Below are 21,570 nucleotides of genomic sequence, written 5' to 3'. Positions count from 1 at the left end.
GACTACAGCCTTCAGTATGGCTTACCTCAACATAAAGAAAACAAATATTCTCACAACTGTACCAGGAAACAAAATAGTGATAAATGAAGAAAATATTGAAGTTGTTAAGGATTTCATTTTGCTTGGATTCACAATCAATGCCCATGGAAGCAGAAGTCAAGAAATCAATCGACATATTGCATTGCCTAAATCCGCGGCAAAAGATGTCTTTCATTAAAGTGTTAAAAAGCCAAGGTGTCACTCTGAGGACTAAGGTGAGCCTGACCCAAACCATGGTATTTTTAATCACCTCATATGCAAAAGACATCATTAAATTGTTAAAAAGCAAAGATGTCATTTTGAGGACTAAGGTGAGCTTGACCCGGGCCATGGTATTTTTAAATGCCTCATACGCATGGGAAAGCTGGGCAATGAATATGGAAGACTGAAGAAGAATTGACACCTTTCAATTGTGGTGTTGGCAAATGATATTGAATATACCATGGACCACCACAAGAAAGAACAAATCTGTCTTGGAAGAAGTACATCCAGAATGCTCTTTAGAAGCGAGGGTGCTGAGAATTTATCTCACATACTTGGGATATGTTATCAGGAGGGATCAGTCCCTGGAGAAGGATATCATGGTTGGTAAAGTAGAGGATTGGTGAAAGAGAGGAAGACCCTCAACAAGGTGTATTGGCACAGTGGCTGCATCAACGGGCTCAACCACAACGATGATCACGTGGATGGCCAGGCCAGGGCAGAGTTTCATTCTATTGCACACAGGATGGTCTGAGTCGAAACTGACGTAATGGCACCTAACAAGAACAACAACAAAGGTGCCCACTGGGCAATTTTAGAAAATCTCTAAAAGTATACTTAAAGGAATTGAACAGCACTTTTAAAGAGCTCTCCAGCTTAAATCTGTTATTTGGAGGTTATGTCAAAGTCACATGCATGATAACACTTGAGGGTCATTCTGAAATCACTGACTCACTGGATTATTTTCTATCTCACATCCCAAGGTGACTTCAGGGGACATCTCTTGGATCTGGTCACTAGGGAAGTTCAAGGAGAATATCCTATAAATATCTCTTAATATCACTACAGACTTTTTGGGGATAAACTTGTCTGGGATCCTTCCGCCTCTTCTACACCCTTGGATTCGGCACAAGAAACTCTTGGTATCTAAAGGGTTTACACGTTCATAATGAAACACTCCTTTTATTTTATCCTCTTTATGTGTGTGTGTGAAGGAGCCCTGGTGCCACAGTGCTTAAGTGCTCGGCTGCTAACTGAAAGCTTTAAGTTCGAACCTACCAGCTTGTCCACAGGAGAAAGATGTGGCAGTCTGCTTCTATGAGGATGACAGCCTTGGAAACCCTATGGGTAGTTCCAGTCTGTCCTATAGGGTCGTTACGAGTTGGAATCAATTTGAGGGCAGTGGATTTGGGTTTGTTTTGTTGGTGTGTACGTGTGTGGAAGGTGGGAAGTGGGGCTGGACATGAGAATGGAGACTTTTTAAGCATTTGTCCAGTTATTTATATATATTTCCTCATTTATATAGGTTGAGGCAGGTTTGATGAGCCTTCAGTATTGGCTCAAATGGATGGAATTGCCTCTGCCCGCTTTCATTTTTTTAGTTGGCAGATGTCTGGGCTTTTATGCATGAGCTGTCAGTGGATGTCAAAGCCCTGCCAGTCTTTATCTGATATCTGTGTCTACATTATCTCTTCCACTTGGGTGCCAGCAGTAGAAAGTGATTCATCCTTTCTGGGTCCCCCATTATTCTGTATTTTTATGAAAGCTGAGGTAAAGTTACAAAGATGATGTTTTTTCTTCACCCATTGACGAATTCATGGGTTAACTGAAGAAAACAGAGAGGTTTCGCTTCTTCAGAGAGGGGGTCAGCTGAGGAGGTCATCGAAGTGGGCAAATCATATTTTTATGTGGTTACCCAGCATATCAAGGCAATTTAATTTTCAGTTACCCCAGTTATTTATTTTTCAGAAACTGTCAAAGGAGAGGACTGTGGCATTTTCTTCTAGTCATGCTACTTTGCTGTCTGAATCACAAAGTGTACACAAAACTTTCAGCTTTTATGTTTTTAACAATAACCTATTTTATCACACTTGGTAGAAATGTATTGGTCATGCACTGAATTAATTTCAGGATCGTATACAAATTTAGACACCTTTTAGCTCAAGAATTTACGATTAAGACTTAGGATTGATTATTTTAAGGCAATACCTAGACCCATCCAATGTCATTTTGACAGGTGAAGGCTGGAAATGAAAGGATATCTACAACCACATTTCTTCAATGTGGTAAGTTCCTAGGGCATTCGGGGACTATTATTTTTAAAACGTGCTTCCCAGCGGCCAGGCAGTTACCAAAAATAAGCTAGTCTTGAGGAGGCTAAGTGATAGAGGACATTCCTGGAACTATTTCATCAGGGCCATTTATGATCTTGAATTCCTTTTTTCGTATCTACTTGCTGCTTTCTAACCAACACAATTCCAGTCAAAAGACCTGGCACATTTATTTGATAAAAACATACACATACACACAAACAGCAAACTTGCTGCCCAAGCGTAAAATGGAAAAATTAACTCAAGTTGGTAGTTTATCTCAACTATTTCAGAACGCCTAATTATTGATGGAAGTCACTGCCACCAAACACACCGTGTACTACAATGCTACGTAAGGAGGCAGGGAAGAGAATGAGAAAAAAAAAAAAAAAATCGTTTAGAGTTTGTGCCAGAAAATCAGGAGTCAGGGAGCTCAAAAGATTTTTGTTAATAGTCCTGTGTGACCTTGAGCACCTTACTTAGCCTCTCTGGTCCTGGGTGTCGAGCTATGAAATGCAGCCAAAAAAGGACTCCTGGGAGAGCAAGTCAGCGGTGTCAAAGACATCCCGGCGTTACGACGGGGAAAATCACCGCCGATTTAGATAGACACACTGAGGAACATAAATCCAATACTTAAGATTTCACACTCCATGAATCTGGAAACTACTGCACGTACACGGTGTTCCATGCAGTTCCTACAGGTGAGAGTTTAGGAAAGGGCCCGGGGTACTGCGGCTCTGCCCGGAACATGTGTGCCAGAGAGGTTTTGCGGGGTTGTTACAGAGAAACCGGCTTCGGGGTGCGTAAAATCGCTGGAGATCGAAGGTCGCAGCCACTTTTCCGAGGACGGGGAGGTGTCATTCGAGTCCTTTACACAGCAAGGATGAAACTGAACACATGCCACAGAACCTGGCACCAGGGTTCCCTGGAGGGAACCACTCCAGGAAATAACCCTCCGACCGCCGGGTTGCCAAGGTATTTACAAATAAACTTGGCTGCTCACTGCAGGCGGGTGGGCGAGAGGAGGATGCCGGGAGGAGTCAGGGACGAGTCGGACAAGGGGAGGACACAGGTTCCAGAAACTCGTTTTAGGGCTCTGGTGGATCAGTGAGTGCCCTTGAGGGAGAGGGCGCGGAGAGCGGGGAGCGCTCGCCGGGAGCGACGGTTACAGTGCCCGGTCTCGCGGGCCCTGGTCTCCCGGCTCCGGCGCTCTCAGGGCATCAGCGCCCACGCTCCCACTCCCAAACAGGTTTAGGGTCCGACCCTTCGGCCCCCACCGGCCCATCCCACTTGCCCACCAAGTAACCGCTTCTGGCCCCGCTGGCCTGGACCCCCACCCCCACCCCTCAACAGAGCCGCAGTGCCGCGCCCTTTGGAGACAGAGGTAACCCGCCCCGGAACCGACGTGAGCGGCCCGGGGCGGGGTCGGGGGTGGGGGGGTGGGGGGGAAGGTGGGGGAATCCCCCCGGCCCGGCCCTGCCCCTCCGCACGGAGCCCGCCCCTCCCCCCAGCTCGAGCCCGCCCCGCCCCCTCTCCTCCCCCGCCCCCCACGGAGCGGCTCTTACGCGCAGCCGAATCCCGCACCGCCTTCATCAGAGCCGAGCGGGCGGCTCCTCGGAGCAGTCGCTTCTGCCGCCGTCGCCGGGCCCGCCGCGTCCCCTCCCCGCTCCTCCCTCCTCCTTCCCTCCCTCTTCCTCCCGCCCCTGCGCGCTCCCTGGGCTGCAGCCCGAGCCCGGCCGGCCAGCGGGCCGCCAGGAGGGCGGCGGCGGCACCATGAGCTTGGAGGGCGGCCACAGCGGCAGCGGGTGCCACCGGGCGGACAGCGGGGACGCCGAGCTGCTCCCGCAGCCCTCCCCGCCGCCGCCGCCGCCGCCGCCGGGAGAGCCGGCCCGGGCCCCCGCGCCTCCGCGCTACCTGCCGCCGCTGCCCGCGCCCCCAGAGCGCGCCGCGGGGCCCGACGAGCCGCCGCCGGAGGTGGCCCCGCGGCGCCGGGGCGCGGACGAGCTGCCGCCGCCGCCTCTGCCGCTTCTTCCGCCCATCGACGAGGTGTCGGCGGCCGGCGACGCTGGGGAAGGCGTCAGAAGCCTTCCGGAGGCGGCGGCCCCCGAGGCGGCGGCGGGGAAGAGCGGTCCCGGGGAGCCCGAGGACGGCGCGGGCGGGGAGGGCGAACGGCGGGGCGCCGGCGGGCAGCCCGAGACACGCTCGGTGTGCAGCAGCCGCAGCAGCAGCAGCAGCGGCGACCAGCGCGCCGGGCACCAGCACCAACAGCCCATCTGCAAGATCTGCTTCCAGGGCGCCGAGCAGGTAAGGCCCGGCGGGACCCGGGGCAGCTGGCGGCGTGCTCGGTGGGGTTGAGCCGGCCCGGCTTGTGGCGCCCGAACGTTCAGCACCAGGGACAGAGCTCGCCTGCCGTTCAGCTCCTGCATGGCTTGCCCGGTCCCGTGGCAGGAGCCGTGGCCACTGTGTGCTCCTCTTCCCTTTTCGGTGAAGGTAGATCCACGTTCTGGTGCCCAACACAAGACTTGATGTCATGTACACTTTTTTCCCCTCCACTTTGTTTTGCACATTCCTCAGGTGCTTTAATAATAATGCTGTAAGTATCTCGTTTACGAATTACTAAGTGGATTTTTGTTTATTCGTAGAGTCAAACCTATAGGATGTAAATTGAAGTCCTTTTCATACAAATATATCCTAAGGTGAAGTCTTTTTTCTACAAGTGTACCCTGAGGATATAATCTTAGAATACAAACGGGGTGAGTCATGACACAACCAAAAAAACAAGGTCTTTCCTATTGCAAATCTTGGTGACTTCATCTTACTGATGTGAAAAGCATGTGAATTTTTACAAGAGCAGTAGGAATTTACTTTGACCTTGTGAAGGAAAAGGCTCTTTAATCAATCAGATACTTTATGTTTTGTTACATCGCCATTCTAAAATTATAAACTCCATTAGAGTGGCATGCATACAAACTTGTGTGAAAAAATTCATGCAGACGATAGGATAACATAGCTTTCTTACAAAATACCTGGTCTGAGAAAACATTAGGCTTAATATTTCAAAAAGTAAGGCAACTGCATAGGAATATGCAAGCTTTCAGGAATACAGTGCCCGAAGTCAATATTTATGATGCTACATTTAGAAGAAAACGAAAGCTCAACGCTATTGCAGGCTACTTTCTGGGATGCCATGTGTTTCTTCTTTAGCAACGATTGAGAATAACTGCAGAGGAAATGCATCTAACCATCCACTTAAAAGTTATTAAAGAGATTTAATAGTACAGCTTTTCCCCAAGGGCATTGGGAGTTCTATCTTGGAGATGTGTTGTGTGTTGGTAGAACATTGATGTCACAGCTCTAAGCAGGATCTTGGAAACAGTTTTAAGACTTTTAGTCTCATTCCCATCAGAGGTATAAAATTTTAATTTCGTTTTCGAGGCTAGGGCTTGATGCCTGTATCCTTCTGGGAAAGTGGCTTTGAAAGGCAAGAAAGCAAGCGTTGGCTTTTAAAAATAGAGACAGAGGCATCAATATTCATGCTGAGCTGGTTTCTTTTTAGGGTGAGCTGTTGAACCCCTGCCGATGCGACGGGTCAGTTCGGTATACACATCAGCTGTGCTTGCTGAAATGGATTAGTGAGAGAGGCTCCTGGACCTGCGAGCTGTGCTGTTACAGATACCACGTCATAGCAATTAAAATGAAGCAGCCTTGCCAGGTGAGTGCTCACGCTTTTTTTTTTTTTTTTTGCCTGAAATAATTTTGCCTGAGTTATGATTAAGGATATTGACTACTGCTACTTAAAAACGTTTTAGGAAAACTCACAAGATTTAGAATTTGTAGCGAGCCGTGACATTTCATCTGAGAAGCTCAAAAGATGTTTTAAATCAAATGGTTTCCTTTATTGATTTGTCATTTATCGATTAATGGATACCCATGTGTCTTTCTAAAAAAGGCAAATTGTTAAAGTGTCTTAGATGCCAATTAAATCGATTTTATTAATTAGAAATGTTCCGCAGTTTATGTTAGTAATCTTTTGTGCGTTTAAGCATTTAAGCCGTGGCTTGGCTCCATTTATGGAAAGCAGATGCCAGGAAAGCCAAACCATACCACTCTGGAAAATTTGGCTAACCCTATTAATTCTAATCTGAATACTGTTTTCTCTTAACTAGGGTTTCTTTTTCATTTGGGCTGTTTCACAGGTAAATTTTGGCGACTTTCCCTTTTTGCCGTGTTCACCTACACAGTAGGTGCTGAAGTATTCCCAACAGTTACTTCCCATAACGCCACTGTGATTGGAATGTATTCTCAAATTCTTTGCGTATAATCACGTAACAGCATAATATGTGTAAGCCGACAGATGTCCTTGGAAATGTAGGCTTGTAATTTCTTTTCTGTGGTGGAACTGATTCAGGCTCTTTGAATAGACTGCTGGAAGGTAAAATACAAAGTATTAAGAATGACATCTTAAAGTAGGGAATTGTGTAATTAATTGATCAGAGCTGGTAGTGCGATGGGGCTGAAGTTAAGCAGACACAGAAAGGATAGGGTTCAAAACCAGAGGCTAAGGAGGTAATGGAAGGAAACAAACAAAAAAAACCAAACCCAGTGCCGTCGAGTCGATTCCGACTCATAGCGACCCTATAGGACAGAGTAGAACTGCCCCACAGAGTTTCCAAGGAGCGCCTGGTGGATTCAAATTGCAGACCCTTTGGTTAGCAGCCGTAGCACTTAACTACTACACCACCAGGGTTTCCAATGGAAGGAAAAGGAAGAGGAAATTGAAAAGTGGGGAGAGGAATAAAGTAGGAAAACCAGGTCTTCCCTGTTTCTACTTAAATTGCCAAATTGAGTTTGCACTGAGTGCTATAAAATAGATGGAATTGTTCATGTTTGCCGAAGGACCCTGAATTACTGCTGCATTAATAATTTAAATGGTGTGGTTTTTAATTTGTGCATCCTTCATATAGTTTGCAATTAATTTGCATCTCTGATAGTCTCCACTTAAGGCATGATTAGCAAGCATAAAATGAAAGTATGAACTTTTTCAAGCTGACCTGAGGCTTATAAATAATTTGGAAAGAGGAAGCATAACTAATGTGGACGAGCAATGTTGTCATGCTGAAGATAGGCACAAGCCTGACACATTTTCCCAGAACATCTAATTGATTGAGCTCCTTGGGTATCAATTTACGGATCCGTCATAGTTGTCTGGAAAAACAGGTGGAACCATTTCCAAAGAACAGGACGTGAGTAGTATAATTGGAGCTACAATATTTTTAATGAATACAAGTATGTGGACAGATGAGAAGTGGAGAGCTTTGGAGCTCCATTTATAATTGTCCAACGGAAAGTGCCATAGGTAGGTGCTGAAACGGAATGCTATGTGTTTAAAAAACTTTAACTTAGCTGGAGAAAAGACCTGGTGAAATGCTGCAGTAAAGACTGCTGCTGTTAGGTGCCATTAGGCTGGTTCTGACTTATAGCAACCCTCTGTACAACAGAAGGAAACACTGCCCGGTCTTGCTCCATCCTCACAATTGTTGCTATGTTTGAACCCATGGTTGCAGCCACAGTGTCAATCCATCTCGTTGAAAGCCTTCCTCTTTTTCGCTGACCTTCTATTTTACCAACCATGATGTCCTTCTCCAGGGACTGGTCCCTCCTGATAACATGTCCAAAGTATGTGAGGTGAGGTCTCGCCATCCTCGCTTCTAAGGAGCATTCTGGCTGTACTTTTTCCAGGACAGATTTTTCCTTCTTCTGGCAGTCCATGGTATATTCAATATTTTTCACCAACACCGTAATTCAAAGGCATCAATTCTTCTTTGGTCTTCCTTATTCATTGTCTAACTTTCTCATGCATATGAGACAATGAAAAATACGATGACTGGGGTCAGGCCCATCTTAGGCCTCGAAGTGACATGTTCTCTTTTTAACACTTCAAAGAGGTCTTCTGCAGCAAATTTGCCCAATGCAATCCATCCTTTTTCTTGACTGCTGCTTCCATGGCTGTTGATTGTGGGGCCAAGTAAAATGAAATCCTTAACAACTTCAGTCTTTTCTGTTTATCATGATGTTGCTTATTGGTTCAGTTGTGAGGATTTTTGTACTTTATGTTGAAGTGTAATCCATACTACTGAAGGCTGTAGTCATTTATCATCATCAGTAAGTGCTTCAAGTCCTCTTCATTTTCAGCAAGCAAGGTTATATCATCTGCATGTGTCCTGCTGCCACGTTCTTCTTCATATAGTTTAACTTTTTGGATTGATTGCTCAGCATACAAATTGAATAAGCATGGTGAAAGGGTAAAACTCTGGCACACACCTTCCAGATTTCAAACCATGCAGTATACCCTTGTTCTGTTTGAACAACATCTCTTGGTCTGTGTAAAGGTTCTTCACGAGCACAGTTAAGTGTTCTGGAATTCCCGTTCTTTGCAATGTCATCCAAAATTTGTTACGATCCACACAGTTGAATGCCTTTGCATAGTCAGGAAAACACAGGTAACCATCTTTCTGGTATTCTGTGCTTTCAGCCCAGATCCATCTGATGTCAGCAATGATATTCCTCTTTCCACATCCTCTTCTGAATCTGGCTTGAATTTTTGGCAGTTCTCTGTCCATGTACTGCTGCAGCCAGTTTTGAATTATCTTAGCACAATTTTACTTGCGTGTGATATTAGCGATGTTGTTAGGTGCTGTTGAGTTGGATCGAACTCGTAGCGACCCTCTACAACAGAAGGAAACACTGCCAAGTTCTGCACCATCCTCACAGTCATTGTTATACTTCTTCCGAGGCAGATTTGTTCATTCTTCTGGCAGCCCATAGTATATTCAGTGTTCTTTGCCAATACCATAATTCAAAGATGTCAGTTCTTCTTCGGTCTTCCTTATTCATTGTCCAACTTTCATACACTTACGAGGCAATTGAAAACATGACTTGATGATATCATTTGATAAGTTCCACAGGCTGTTGGATTACCTTTCTTTGGAATGGGCACAGTTATGAATCTCTTCCAGTTGGTTGGCCAGGTAGCTGCCTTCCAAATTTCTTGGCATAGCTGAGAGAGTGCTTCCGGCATTGCATCTGTTTGTTGAAATATCTCAATTGATAGTCTGTCAATTCTTGGAGACTTGTTTTTTGCCAATGCATTCAGTGCAGCTTGGACTTCTTCCTTCAATACCTTTGATTCTTGAGCATATTCTATTGTCTTAGTCATCTAGTGCTGCTGTAACAGAAATACCACAAGTGGATGGCTTTAACAAAAAGAGGTTTATTTCCTCACAATAAAGTAGGCTAAAAGTCCAAATTCAGGGTGTCAGCTCCAGGCGAAGGCTTTCTCTTTCTGTCAGCCACCTCATCAATATTCCCCTGGACTAGGAGCTTCTTTGCACCCTGGGTCCAAAGGATGCATTCTGCTCCTGGCACTGCTTTCTTGGTGGTGTGAGGTCCTCCTCTCTGCTCACTTCCCTTTTCTTTTTATCTCTTGAGAGATAAAAGCTGGTGCAGGCTACACCCCAGGGAAACTTTCTTTACATTGGATTAGAGATGTGACCTCGGTAAGGGTGTTACAATCCCACCCTAATCCTCTTTAACATAAAATTACAGTTACAAAATGGAGGACAACTACACAGTACTGGGAATCATGGCCTAACCAAGTTGATACACACATTTTTTGGGGGGAACATAATTCAATCCATGACAGCTGTTCCCTGAAATGGTGGAATGTTGACCAATCCTTTTTGATATTGTGACTCTGTGTATTCCTTCCATCTTCTTTTGATGCTTCCTGTGTCGTTCAGTATTTTACTCATACCCACCCACCCACTACCCGCTGCCATCGAGTCAGTTTTACTCATAGAATCCTTCAATATTGCAACTCAAGGCTTGAATATTTTCTTCAGTTCCTTCAGCTTGAAAAATGCTGCACATCTTCTTCTTTTTGGTTTTCTAACTCCAGGTCTTTGCACATATCATTATAATATGCTGTCTTCTCGAGCCACCCTTTGAAAGCTTCAGTTCATCTCTTTTACTTTGTCATTTCTTGCTTTTGCTGTAGCTACTCTACATTGAAGAACAACTTTCAGAGTTTCTTCTGACATCCACGTTGGTCTTTTCTTTCTTTTTGATGACCTTTTGTTTTTTTCATGTATGAAGTCTTTGATGCCATTCCATAACCCTCTGGTCTTTGGCCATTAGTGTTCGATGTGTCAAATCTGTTCTTGAGATGGTCTCTGAATTCAGGTGATATGTACTCAAGGTTTACTTTGGGTCTCGTGGCCTTGTTCTTATTTTCTTCAGCTTCAGTTTGAACTTGCGTATGAGCAGTTGATTATCTGTCCTACAGTTGGCCCTCGGTCTTGTTCTGACTGATGATATTGAGTTTTTCCATTGTCACTTTCTACAGATGTAGTTGATTTGATTCCTGTGTATTCCATCTGGCGAAATCCACGTGTATGGTCACTGTTTGTGCTTTTGAAAAGAGGTATTTCCAATGAATAGTTTTTGGTCTTGCAAATTTCTATCATGTTATCTCGGGCATTGTTTCTATCACTAAGGCCATATTTTCCAACTACTGCTGCTTCTTTGTTTCCAACTTTCACATTGCAATCACCAGTAATTATCAGTGCATCTTGATTGCTTATTTGATCGATTTCATACTGCAGAAGTTAATTAAAATTTTCAATTTCTTCATCTTTGGCACTAGTGATTGGTGCAGAAATTTGAGTCGTAGTCTTATTAACTTGTGTTCCTTCTAGGTGTGTGGATATTACCCTATCACTGACAGTGTTGTACTCCAGGATAGAGCTTGAAATATTCTTTTTGATGATGAATGTGATGCCATTCCTCTTCATTTTGTCATTTCTGGCATAGTAGAACATATGATTGTCGGATTCAAAATGCCTACTACCAGTCTATTTCAGTTCACTAATGCCTAGGATATCAATCTTTATTCATTCCGTTTCATTTTTGATGACTTCCAGTTTTCCTAGATTTATACTTTGTACATTCCCTGACCCAACAATTAATTGATATTTGCAGCTATATCTTCTCATTTTGACTTGTACCACATAAGCAAATGAAGGTCCTGAAAGCTTGACTACATCCATGTTGTTAAGGATGACTGTACTTTGAGGAGGCGGCTTTCCCCGGTTGTATTTTGAGTGCCTTCGAACCTTTGGGCTTCACCATCAGGCACTATATCAGATAATGTTCTACTGCTGTTCATGAAGTTTTCAGTGGCCAATTTTTTTTTTATGTCGATCACCAGATCCTTCTTCTTTGCGTGTCTTAGTCTAGAAGCTCAGCTGAAACCTGTCTGCTCTGGGTGAACCAGCTGGTATTTGAAATATCAGTGGTATAGCTTCCAGCATTTACAGCTATATGCAAGCCCCCACAGTGTGACAAACTGACAGACGAGTGGTGGCTGATAAAGATTACAGCCTACGAAATCCTATGGGGTATTTCTACTCTGCCAGACAGTTTCACTATGAGTCAGAATCGACTTGACGGCACGTAACAACATGTCTAATAAGTGGGAAAAAAAAAAAGAATGATAAAAATAGGATATCACCATTTAAAAAAACAAAACTTTAGCTTATGGCTTCTAGATATTAATTAATTTGGGATGATTAATTTTGAAGTAAATAGAAATAGGTCTTTGATGTTCATTTTAAAACAGAAGAGACAGAGGACTAGTACAAAACTACTATTTAGTAATTTCAGTAATGTAGCAAAAAAGTACTATTGTGTTTTGTCTCATTTTGGAAAATGATTCAGTAATTATTTTAACAAAAGCAATTCCCCAAACTGTGTATGTAACAGCAATAAAAGCAACAAAATGGCATTATTAACTCGTTTAGGATTTCATTATGGCATCTGCAAATACTACCACGATCTGTAACCTGATCGATTGTTGCAGCGAACCACAAAATAATATTTAGAAGATTTAGAAGCAAAGTTGATGCGAGTGTGATGAAGGTAGCTTAGATTATGCCAGAGATGAAATAACTTTTCAGGACTGCATTACATACATATAAAGCTTGGTATTCTTAATTAACAGAAATCAGTTTTAAGGTTCCCAAAGTATAGACGGTTACACATAGGAGTAGTTTATTCTCACATACACTTTGGTCAAATTTCTGTTGGACATTTCTGTTGTGGATGACTCATGAACTGGGTGTTCACTCTGATTTCTGGCTTTCTCCCTCACTATGGCAAGGCCAATTAAATTTAGCCTTTTTTAGATTTAGTTCATATTTTTATGGTGGAGATCCATTTCCTTATGGTGCAGGATCAAACAGAAAACCTTTAATGGCCATCCCGTTCACTTTCCATATCCCTCTGTCCCAAGGATGGAACTCTTCCCACAGCTGTGAGCTGATGGTTCCTTGAATATAGAACAGAGCAGTGAATAAATAATAATAGTAAGAGAGAACCTTTAGTGAACACGTACTGTGTGCCAGGCACTGTTTTAAAGGCTTTACATATCCTGAAGTTGAATAATCGTAATAGACCTATGAGGTGGGGAATATTATTGTCACTGTTTTACAGAAAAAGAAACTGAGGCATTGAAAAGTTAAGTAACTTCTACTAGTACTTAGTATTATAGGGCAAAGCCAAGATTCAGGCTCAGGTCAGTCTGGCTCCAGAGTTCATGGTCTTAGCCACCATACCCCCACACTGGCAAGTGTTCTTCTCAAACTCAGCTTAACTGCCTTGCTGATCCTGGGTCTGTCATTACTGTCCCATGTCAGATTGAGTGGAGCAGGGAACTAGTTTCAGCCCGGTCTCTAGGAGGGTCTGGAAATGTTTTCACTGTCTATTGCTGTAGAACAAACCATCTCAATACTCAGTGGCTTAAACAACTAATAATAATTATCATTATCACTCAAGATTGTGGGTTGATTGAGGTTGATTGGGCTGGGAGGTTCTTCTCCACGTGTGGTGCCATCTGGAGCTGCAGTCATCCAGAGGATTGACTGGGTTGGAACATCCAAGATGGCTCACTCATTTGACTTGTTGTTGGTGCTGGCTTTTGGAGGGAGGCTCAGCTGGGGCTGTCATTTGCTGCCTTAGTTTTCTCTCCGTGGGACTTGGGCTTTGCACAACATGATGGTTGGGTTCTAAGAGTGTGAGAGTAAGAGTGAGAGACCTCTGAAGGCCCAGCTTGGGAAATGACAGTTTCACTTCTGCATTCTCTTGGGTAAAACAAGTTACAGGACCAATCTGGATTCAAGAGAGGGGAAAATAGACTCCATCTCTGGAGTTTGGCCCTTCTTTTAAAGAATGGCCATCTTTAGTACACCGTAAGAGGTAGTTTCTAAAATAGCTCCACCTACCTGACCAGGGTCTCTGCATTTGGTCCTTTATCTAGTCCACATTGGTCAGCAGGCATCATCATAACTTCCTTGGAGATGGAGAGGCTCTGAACCAAAGGAGGCGAAAAAAAATATATGGAAATGTTGACTCCACCAATGAGGCTTTATTCCTGTACTCAAGGACTTTCAGAGGGATTGCTACCACGGTGGTGCGCAGAGGGAGATGGGAACCTAGAAGGGAAAGAAACAGCCAGGAGACAGGTGCGTGTGAAGGACACCTGCTACAGTGAGTCTGACACCTTAGTTTTATTTGTGGTTTCCACTGAGATTAGAAAGCTTTGAGAATTTTAACCTAAACTTCTCTATTTAGTTGAATTTCAGTGATGCTCAGCAGCATGATCCACTAGAAAGCTAGCACAGGTATCCTCTAGAAAAAGATTTAAACTTTAATTCTATATCATTAGTGGTAGGGGTTAATGTTTAAGACGTTTGAGGTAATTAAGATGAATTTAACTTCCTCCCTCTTGTAGAATCTGTTTTGTTTATCAACATACCCCAGATGATGCATTCATGATATGTTAAGAGGAAAAGCTAATTTTGCTTTGTCTCTCAGAGAATGGCCTAAAATTAGCGAAATGCAAGAATATAGAAGATCAAATTTATTTTGCGATGTTGGTGACATTTTAAATTAATCAAGTGATATCCCAGTTTATGAATGCTGTCAGTACATTTTCAATAAATATGGATATTTGCAGATATAGCATTTTACTGGATAAGTATTGTACTGGATGCTTTAAACTGTTGCTATAAAAGACATACTGTACTGCCTATGGATAGAAAAATGTAATATAAATGGACGGTAATAGCTATGTTACCTTGGGCAAGTTACTTAAACTCTTTGTGCCTCAGTTTACTACTTATCTTTAAAAAGGGAATAGTAATGGTGCTCTCATAAATTATTTAGAGGATCAAATACATAAGTATATGCCAAGTACGTATAGCCTGGCACAGAGGGGGTGTCAAATGAATGTTGGCCCTGGTTATTATAACTCATTCAATCCTCTAAGAGTTGGGGGCTTTCAGTTGCTCACTGCTCACTGGTCACCGTAATCCCTTCAGTCTACTGCTAAAAAAAAAAAATTTTTTTTTTTTTTTACTGCTACCAAAGTAAAATTAATGACTTTTCTTCCCATGTCCTTCTTCTGCCCTGGATTTTGACTGGCCTTTCTGGGAAACCCTGGTGGCATAGTGGTTAAGTGCTACGGCTCCTAACCAAAAGGTCAGCTGTTCGAATCCACCAGGCACTCCTTGGAAACTATGGGGCAGTTCTACTCTGTCCTGTAGGGTTGCCATGAGTTGGAATCAACTTGACAGGAATGGGTTGATTTTTTGGGTTTTTCCTTCTGGGAGCCTATCTCAGTTTCTAGCTAAGTTAAAAAAGCTATCGTAAATAATGAATAAGTATTTTTTTTAATCTGGTGGAGTGAGATACAGTCATCTCAGTGCTGGAGAACAGGTGATGCTCCAGAGCACCTCACTGTGGGCCTCGTTTGCATGTTTTGTGGTGTCTGCTCATAATTGGAGTTAGGAGATCCTTTCAAATGGGGCCAGGCACAGGGCAGTGCTGTTCAGCTGCCAGGCAGCCATTGTTTGTTTATACTTTGGGAAGCTCCGGGTTGGTGGGATGGATGTGCTTAGGCCAGGCGGCCAGAGAAACGCTGGAAGTCCCTGGGGGCAGTCAGGAAGAAGCGCAGGCAGTTGGCTGAGCATCAGTTACCTCACACAGCAGCATCTACCAACTCCCCTTCCTCCTGCTCTGTTACTCATTGGGTCAGAAAAAGCCTTACCTGCCTTACCTGCCTGGTAAGGGATTGAGACTTAACCCATGGACCATGTACTTTTGTGGCTATTAGGCTCCTGGCCATTTTACTAGCTTGTAAGGTTTCTAGTAGTCTTCCCCTTACTGCTTTTCCTTTAAGCACTGAAAGCTGCTGCCAGCAGCGGGTCTTGTCACAGCAGTAAGAACAACTGAAAGTCTCATAGGCGGGAGCGTAACCTGAGGGTACTTTCCATTTTCATTATATTCTTAAAACTCTGGGAGTCACCGTGATAGTTGAACTAGGGAGGAATTTGGCACCAGGTGAGCTCATCTTGGCTGTCAATCTGAAGCACAGTTTCTGGACTTGTATGTAAGGCACTTGTAGAATTTTATTAACTTCTTGAGGTCCCCATGGTCATTATTTTCCTAAATGGAGCCCCATCTTGAAAGGGTTATTTCTACCTTCAGAAATGACTGAGTTGCGATGGTGACGTGGCTGATGCAGTAGGAGACGCTGACAGATCCTTATGGCAAATCCGCTGCGCTTTAGGAAGGTAGTAAGAAAACACAGCAAGAACCGCGTCAGTGTTTTGTGGCTCACTGCATCTGAAATCCTGCAAGGCGTTTACATTTTCTGCCTTAAAACATCTGGCTGCTCGAGAAGCGTGTTGACATCATGGCGAGCCAACACTTTTTTCTCAAATTGTTATTCTCCCTAGCGGTGTCTGTAGGTCTCATAGCAGGCAGTAAGCTCTGGGGAGGCTTTGTATCACCATGCCTAAGTTAAAAACAGTGTTAAAATTTAATATTTAAATGTATAGAATGGCATATTTTTATAGGTAATTAAAAGTGTCAAAATGAATGAAGAACACATCACACGGCAATTCCCTCGCCTGTGAGGTGATTTTTGTTTCATTTGCTTGCTGATTCCCAAAACCCACGAATCTGCGTTTTACTCACTAAAACCAGAAAACCAAACCCACTGCCATCGAGTTGATTCCAACTCATAGCGACCCTTACTAGGACAGATTTATGATTCTCTACTGTATAAAATATGTAAATTCTGCTTTGTGTACTCTGAGAGCCATCTTGTTCTGTGTAGAGGCTATATGTATGGTGATTTTACACTTTCCTCAAAAGCCAGATGGTTCTGAGATGGTACTAGTAAGAGAAGTAGGCCATTTCGGGAAGTGTGCGCTGCTGTTTGCCTTTACCCTTTACAGAGGGCAGTTTGGGGACGATGTGGTTCTTATGGGTGATATTCTCCAGACCTTTCATTTTTTTCCCTCATGTATACCTTTTTATTTAAAATCCTTTTCGTTTGCCTTAAATCAAAAAAGAAAAAAAAAAAACAAACAAAACCTAAACCTATTGACATTGAATCGATTCTGACACATAGCAACCCTATAGGGCAGAGTAGAACTTTCCCAAATAGGGTTTCCAAGGAGCAGCTGGTGGATACAAACTGCCAACCTTTTGGTTAGCAGCCAAAGGCTTAACCACTATGCCACCAGGGCTCCATTTGCCTTAGTTGATGCTAAATTATTGTTCTATCAAAGCAAAGAGCAGGAGCTGATGGCAAGAACAGAAGATAGAAAAAGTCCCAAATAGTAGCTATATTTTTACCCCTTCATAATTCTGCTCATTTTAGCAACATGAAAAAAAAAAAAACCCAGTTCCATCATACCTTCAAATAGACCTCTCGAACTAAAAAATAGTTTTCTGGTATGAAAACTGGTGGTTCCATGTCTAGATTCACTTTTCTTAATGGTCACATCATTGCAAGCAAAGAAAATAAGACAATGACATGAATAAGACACCTGGATATTCTTTCTGGTCGCTTGAAAGCACTGAAAATTGGAGAATATATGAACAAAAATGTATTTTAGGGCACAGTGCTTGTCTCACACAACAAGGGAACTGTAATGAGCAAGTATTGGCTTCTTACTTGTTCTCCAGGACTTTCTTGTCCACACACATCTGCTTTCTACATTTTCTAGCTCTTTTTAAGTGTGTTTCCATTGTTGACAACTTCTACCTCGTTGCTTTCTTTGTCCCTCCACCCATTTGTCTGTAAAATACAGAGCTGGGCAGACTTACTGGTCAAAGCAACTTAGGGTGGTAAGATGTGATCACTGGTGGGATGGAAGGACGTTGTTATGCCTCCAGAATGTTTCCACTTGATAACATTTATCTTGCTCTTGTAACCAGGGGTCCCCAAACCATGTCTGTACAGGGCCAGGTAGTGAATATCTGAGGCTTTATGGGCTGTACCATTTCTGTGGTAACCACTCAACTCTGCCATTGTAATGCAAAACCTGCAACAGCCATAGACAGTAGATAAAGGAGTGAGGGTGGCTGTGTTTCAGCAAAGCTACTCTTGGACCTGAACTTTGAATTTCATATAATTTTCACATGTGAAACCATGTGAGTTTCACACACTTGTGAACTGGTCCACAGATGGTTGTTTGCCGGACCCTGCTTTAAACAAATGGATTACTGGTGTTTATGACCCCTTAGGAAATTAAACAGGTGAAATGTTTCTAAATTTTTTTCTTTCTTTGTGATTTTGAGTGAATCGTCATAAACTTGTATCGCACAGAAATGGTAGCAGTTTAGCTCCAGGATGCAGTGCTCTTAACTTGTTAATATTAAATATTCAAACCATTGTTTCTTCTAAATGGATCCCTGGTTGTATCAAACTCAAATCCTAAATGTCAAAAGGATATCATGCTTGGTAAAGTGAAGGGCCAGTGAAAAAGAGAAGACCCTCAACAAGATGGATTGAAACAGTGGCTGCAACCATGGGCCCAGGTGTACCAACAACTGTGAGGATGGCACAGGACTGGGCAGTGTTTTGTTCTGTTGAATATGGGGTCGCTATGAGTCGGAACTGACTCCACGGCACCTAACGACAACAACAACAGCTTTAGTTAAGTCAGAAGCACTAGGCGGGGGCATTTCAGGATGATCCCTAAGTGGCCCAGGGCGGCGTGAACAGTTTGTATTCAGCTACTAAACTGAAGGTTGGCGGTTGGAACCCACACAGCAGCGTGGTGGAAGAAAGTCCTGGCAATCTGCTTCCGTAATGTTTACAGCCAGAAGCTCCTATGGAGCAGTTCTACTCTGTAGCACATGGAGTCATCATGAGCTGGAATCGACTTGATGTTTTTTTTTTTTTGGTCCCTGGAGCAGGCCACCCCCACATCTCACAGAGACTTGGAATGTGTTTTTAGAGAATGCTCTCAGGGCTGTCACTAAAGCCAGCCCTCCCAGGACTTCACTGCAACCCAGCAGATGTGCTTGGAACATCCATTGTTGAATGTCGTAAAATGAGATTATTTTAATTTGCTTGGAGTTTCCAGGCCTGCCTTCTGAAGGGAGGGACACGCATAGCAGTGGGTGTGACAAGTTTAGAATAAATCATATAATACATATATGTGTGTATGTATGTATATGTATATGTGTGTACCCATTGCCATCGCTTGATTCTGACTTACAGTGACCCTGTAAGTTGCTATGAGATATGAGTATGTGTGTGTTAATAGATTAATATATAAGGAGCCCTGGTGGTGAAGTGCTTACCGCTAACCTAAAGGTCAGTGGTTCAAACCCACCAGTTGCTCTGCAGGAGAAGACTTGGCTATCTGCTTCTACACAGATTATAGTCTAGGAAACCCTATGGGGCAATTCTGTTGTTATATAGGGTTGCCACGAGTCGAAATCACCTTGACGGCATACAACAAAAACAACAGCTCAATGCAGCTGAGATTCATTTCCCTGGTTACTTTGTGGGCATTCAAAGACTATTTATTGAATGAATGAATGCATGCATAAGTGAGCGTTTGAGCAAGGTGGCCAAGAATCATGGGTGTTATGTTATCATTTCTGCAGTGGGAGTGTGATTTAAGGAACTCGAATTGCATTCATTGCATACACATTACCCATCCCCTGGCTGTTAGGGTTCATCTCATTCTCGAGCTTTTCTTACAGTAATGCCGTCTATTCTGAAGCTGCCTGGGCAGTTATGTTCAGTTTTTCAGACCACAGGAAAAGGGCTTAATATAACCATCTATTTTTAAAAACCTAGAATTAAAAAAAAAAAGCGTCCAGCGAGACGTACCTGCTCTTTTCAAAAATGAAATGTCGTGAAGAAAGACTCCGTGAATGCTGAATTACCCAGGTGTGACATACTCGCTTTTGTGTGGTTGTCACTGGTTGAAGGATTTCATTTAGTGTTTGTTCAGGGAATTTGAATAATTTGTTAGAAATTTGACTGTAGGATCATAGGTATATTTAAGCTGCTACGAATGCCTGCTGGATGTAATTTTTGGTGTGAAATCTGCCACCTGGCTGAAAACAAGGCGACTTTTTTTTTTTTGATAAGCGGTTTGTACACCTGTAACATAACTTCTAAAATGTTTTCCACTGGCGAATAGAACACACCAATGCGGGGAGATGGAGCAAGGGAACAGGGTGCATCCCCCTTGCTCATTTCCTGCTTTGCCTTGGCGTGCAGCTTCACTGGGATGTGACTGACATTTTGCTTAAGGGGTTGGGACAAAGGAAACTCAGCTTCCTTCTATTCTTGGCTCTTCTAAGCGTCGAATGGGATGACTCCGAGGGCAAAATGAGAGTGCTCCTGACCCCCAAGAACAGCCCAGAGTACACTGAGGAGGAGATAAGCTCCTACAATTACCAGGAAATGATGGCCAACCCAGAGGTCACGCACAGTTGGGAAAAACTGTACTGTGGCTCATATTTTCTGGATCCTTGGATATCTGAGAACGTCTTCTCTGTGAGCGTAACTCATAATTCCAAAGATGTTCTACATGATTTAGCCAAATCAAGTCTTCTGTGAGGAAAGGAGGACGGGAATCGGTCGCGTGGAAAGACATGACAGAAAGCTTGGAAGCATTTCTACATAGGTGAAGCAATCGGAGAACGGATTGAGGAGACGTTTCTTATCCCATGCTTCCCTTTGGTGTGGTGTGGTCTGACAGGTACCATCTGGAAATCTGCTTTCACTTCAGTATTTCATCATTTCGAGCTAGTTTGTTTTGGCTGATGACACCTGGGCAACACATCCTTATCATAGTCCTAGAGTTCTGATGCCTGAGTGTGCCTTTTCATTTTGAGCCCCTTTTCCAGTGGCCAAAGTCTTAATTTGGGCACCAGGGAGCCTCCCGCATATGCATCTAGCATTGTAGGAACCCCCGGTCATGCTTCTTTGCACAGGGACTTGGAATCTTGGCAGACATCTTCTTCCTACTCAATTTGTATCATACTCTCCGCTGCAAAATAGTTCAAATGGACGAGCAACTGTTTCGTGAAATTCACACAAGCTCACCTTGGTTTGTTCGACCTGTTAGAGAAGGAGGATTTTAAGAAGGATATCATCTCTCACAGATATTAGGGGATTTTACTTACATTCTAGTGAAAGAATGTTCAAGAAGGCACAGGAAATATTTTGCTCTCCCCCCGTTACTCCCTATCCAGTACTAACTTCTTTTCTATGTTACCTTTGCAAATTTTTTACACACAAAGTTTAATAGGAGAATAGATTAGAGCATGGGGTTTGGAATCTGCAAATGTAGACAGTAGTTAGAGGTAGTCAGAATCAACTCATTGACCATGGGTTTGGTTTTGGGTTGCTTTGCCCTCTACAGGAGTATCTGGATGGTGCAAATGGTTAAGCATTCTACTACAACCTGAAACGTTGGCGGTTCAAATCTACCCAGAGACTCCTTAGAAGACAGGCCTGGTGATCTCCTTTTGAAAGATCACTGTCTTCAGAACTCTGTGGAGCAGTTCTACTCTGCACATGTGGGGTTGCCATGAGCTGGAATTGACTGGATGGCAACTAACAAGGACTGCACCTTATGACTGGGTCACCTTCAGAAATAATTTCTCTGAATCTGTGCGCCCTTATCTTTCCAACAGGAAATAATATCAGCCATATAAGGTCGTTGTTCAGACTTGGTGAAGTAACATGTAATAAGCATTGGCCTAGCACAACGCCAGCCATACAATGAGCATTCAGTAAATGTTTGTTTTAGCCTCCTTGCATCTTTCTCCCTTTTCCTGACAACATCTCACTCTC

General features: G+C 43.4%; 1 protein-coding gene across 1 annotated transcript in view; it reads left to right on the top strand.

The window, feature by feature from the left end:
• Positions 1 to 3,951: 3,951 nt before the first annotated feature.
• The window catches only part of MARCHF11 (membrane associated ring-CH-type finger 11), a 139,345-nt gene continuing 121,726 nt past the window's right edge, over positions 3,952 to 21,570 (top strand). The window contains exons 1-2 of the mRNA XM_049861358.1: positions 3,952 to 4,634; positions 5,887 to 6,042. Coding sequence (XP_049717315.1) covers positions 4,104 to 4,634; positions 5,887 to 6,042 — 687 coding nt within the window. The 5' untranslated portion in view covers positions 3,952 to 4,103. The remainder of the gene's footprint in view (positions 4,635 to 5,886; positions 6,043 to 21,570) is intronic.

This window comes from Elephas maximus, chromosome 2 (assembly GCF_024166365.1).
Source record: "Elephas maximus indicus isolate mEleMax1 chromosome 2, mEleMax1 primary haplotype, whole genome shotgun sequence".
Classification (NCBI taxonomy): Eukaryota; Metazoa; Chordata; class Mammalia; order Proboscidea; family Elephantidae; genus Elephas; species Elephas maximus.
The sequence above is the reverse complement of the archived record's forward strand: the minus strand, read 5'-3'. Positions and strand labels throughout refer to the sequence as shown.